The 2,453-nt window shown below is 39.5% G+C and overlaps 1 protein-coding gene across 1 annotated transcript; it reads right to left on the bottom strand.

The window, feature by feature from the left end:
• Positions 1 to 327: 327 nt before the first annotated feature.
• LOC106328676 (60S ribosomal protein L18a-2-like) lies at positions 328 to 1,639 on the bottom strand. Its single transcript, XM_013767166.1, has 4 exons — positions 1,530 to 1,639; positions 1,057 to 1,172; positions 915 to 978; positions 328 to 835 (listed from the first exon to the last, which is right to left on the bottom strand). The coding sequence occupies exons 1-4, from the start codon at positions 1,542 to 1,544 to the stop codon at positions 494 to 496; spliced, it is 537 nt and encodes a 178-aa protein (XP_013622620.1). The 5' UTR covers positions 1,545 to 1,639; the 3' UTR covers positions 328 to 493.
• Between the last annotated feature and the right edge of the window lie 814 nt (positions 1,640 to 2,453).

The following is a 2,453-nucleotide window of genomic DNA, read 5'->3' as shown; positions in this document are numbered from 1 at the left end:
GACCTTGGTGAAACCGATCTTAAAGATTCTTTAGAGAATGTGATGCTGACCGATCAAGGATCAAGAAGCGAGAGACGGTTTTCTCTTGGAATCGATGAGTATTATTGTAGAGTTGAAAATGACTTCGTAATGCAGCAACATGGAAAACGACCATTAAGACTTGAATAAAGAAGATTGTGCAGACAAGTATGAGCTGTTTGATGTGTGAAAAAAACATAAGCCCTAAGAGTTGAATGGTTCACATGCATAACCGCCATTGTTTAACTTTCTCAACATTTAAACTTTTTGCTATCATTTTTGAACCAACAAAACTTTAGAAAGTGATGCAAAACCTTAATATTTTAATCATACCTAGATAATAAAAGTTCAAAAGATGCAAACGTACAAATTTCATGAGACATACTCCAAATGGTGTTTTGGTTCAGACTGAGGAACAAGAAACCTAATCTGATCTGGTTGAAAAAGGACAAAGACAATTATGCAAAGATTGGTTTTACATGAAAAGGTTGGGCTTTGAGGCCTTGTAAGTAGTCTTGAGCTTCCTGGTCGGTGGCCGGACCTTCCTGAAAACAAGAGGGAACTTGATCTTGGAGTTATGGAACTGCTTGGTGCTCTCTCTCTTGCACAGACTTGCAGGGACTGTAGCGGTCTTGATGATCTGAATGCAAGGGAACCTCACTCTATGGCGAGAAGCCATCTCAGTGTACATCTGCTCCACCGCACCGTTGAGAGTGGTGTCACGGAACTCCTTGTACATGTTGTGGTACCCAGTTCTGCTCTGGTAACGCAGCCAGATACCGTAGTTCTTGATCTTCGTGGGGCTCTTCTCGAAAATCTACAAGAGAAGAAACCACAAAAATCATAAACAGACTGAACATAAAAAAAAAAACGGGTATGTAATACAATTAAATGACCTCATTGATGGCAAGCATTTGTCCGTTGCTCTTCTTAACCTTCTTGAGCTTCCTCAGGAAGTACCTAGAGACAACCAAATGAACTTAGGATCAGTGAATAACTTATGAACTGCAATTAACAGAGGGTATTGCATTGGCTCACCAGAACTTGGACTTGGCTCGGACTTCATTAGTAGCCCATAGCTTCATCCTGTAGATCTTAGGCTGCACATCTTTCTCTGTAGGGAGGGCTCTCCCAACCACTTGATACTGGTGAAACTGCTCAAAGAAACAATCCATTGTAAAACATAAAGACCACATTTTTCATAATGATCAACCATAAAGATCACATTTTTCATAAGAATCAAACACATAGACCAAACCTAAAGAACAAAGGAAACAAAAGGTGATGGAATCAAATCCACATAAAGATCACATTTTTCATAAGGATCAAACCTTTATCAACGAATCAGAACTAGTTCATCCCTATGATACAATCTCCTGTTCGAATCCAGATAATAACTATCCAAATGAGGATCAAAACTACAGTGTGCGCTCGAGAATCAACTAACAAGGATCAAAGCTCAGGATTACTCGTAACTAAGATTCCTCTACGATATGATGAATGAAACTTACCCGGAAAGCAACCATTTCAAGGGAGAGATCAAGCTCCAAGGAAACAGAGAGGAGAGAAAAAAGCTGATTGGTGGCGGTGATGAGAAACTATAAGCGAGAGCGCTCTCCACAGTACCAACCCTAGGCCGTTTCTGTGGGCTTTTTCTTTTCTTTTGTATTTGGGCCTTAAAGAGCGTTCCATGGGACAAACCTTAGGCCCTATTAGTTGATGACAACAATATTTCATCTTTATTTTTAACTTGATACTACATTAAATTTTAGGGAAAATTAGAAGATTTGGGCAAGCCCATATTTTAATTAGGTTGTTGGGCAACCTAATAGGAGAGAGAAGAAAAAGTGGACAGTTTTAACATTTTTGCCCAACAATCTTGAATTGAAATTCGTGGGACCAGGCTGTCTTTTGCCCAGAAAAACTTGCCTCAGGAATACTGACACACGCGCGCCGAATGTGCGTGTAAGAGACGAATTGAATATTATATTATTTTAATTTCAGAAGGAACATGGTATTGGGCTTCGTTTTTGGGCTATTTGACCCCAAAACTTGAAGGCCTTATATGTGATGATTTCTCGCGGGAAACAACGGCTCCAAGGTGGACGAATGGCCATTAATGACTGGTGACTTTGGAAAACATGTTTTTACTTTAATTTATTAATTAAAAACAGGGCAACTATTAATTATTTAATACAAAAACGTACAAACTCTATCTCTTTGCCTGTTTCCTTGTTGAGGAGTAAAAAAGGCTACCGAACAAGGGAACTTGAGGCAGCGAATTTTACACACAGAGGCATGAGCTGCATCCGATATGGTGAGGGAGGAAAGGGTATGGCGGATGGTGGGTGTTCTGTATCTAGCATCGAAGGTAAATCATATATAAGCCGTACACCATTGCATTTATGACATTATAGTTATTGCTGAAATCATTT

Source organism: Brassica oleracea, chromosome C3, assembly GCF_000695525.1.
Source record: "Brassica oleracea var. oleracea cultivar TO1000 chromosome C3, BOL, whole genome shotgun sequence".
In the NCBI taxonomy this organism is placed as follows: Eukaryota; Viridiplantae; Streptophyta; class Magnoliopsida; order Brassicales; family Brassicaceae; genus Brassica; species Brassica oleracea.
Note: the sequence above shows the minus strand (reverse complement) of the source record. Positions and strands in the feature narration are given on the sequence as shown.

Bases quoted from the DNA above. Each gene is read 5' to 3' on its own strand.
- LOC106328676 (XM_013767166.1), bottom strand. The intron at 979-1,056 runs GTGAGCCAATGC...GGTTGTCTCTAG, and splicing joins CGAGCCAAGTCCAAGTTCTG to GTACTTCCTGAGGAAGCTCA. The intron at 836-914 runs GTCATTTAATTG...CTTCTCTTGTAG, and splicing joins AAATGCTTGCCATCAATGAG to ATTTTCGAGAAGAGCCCCAC.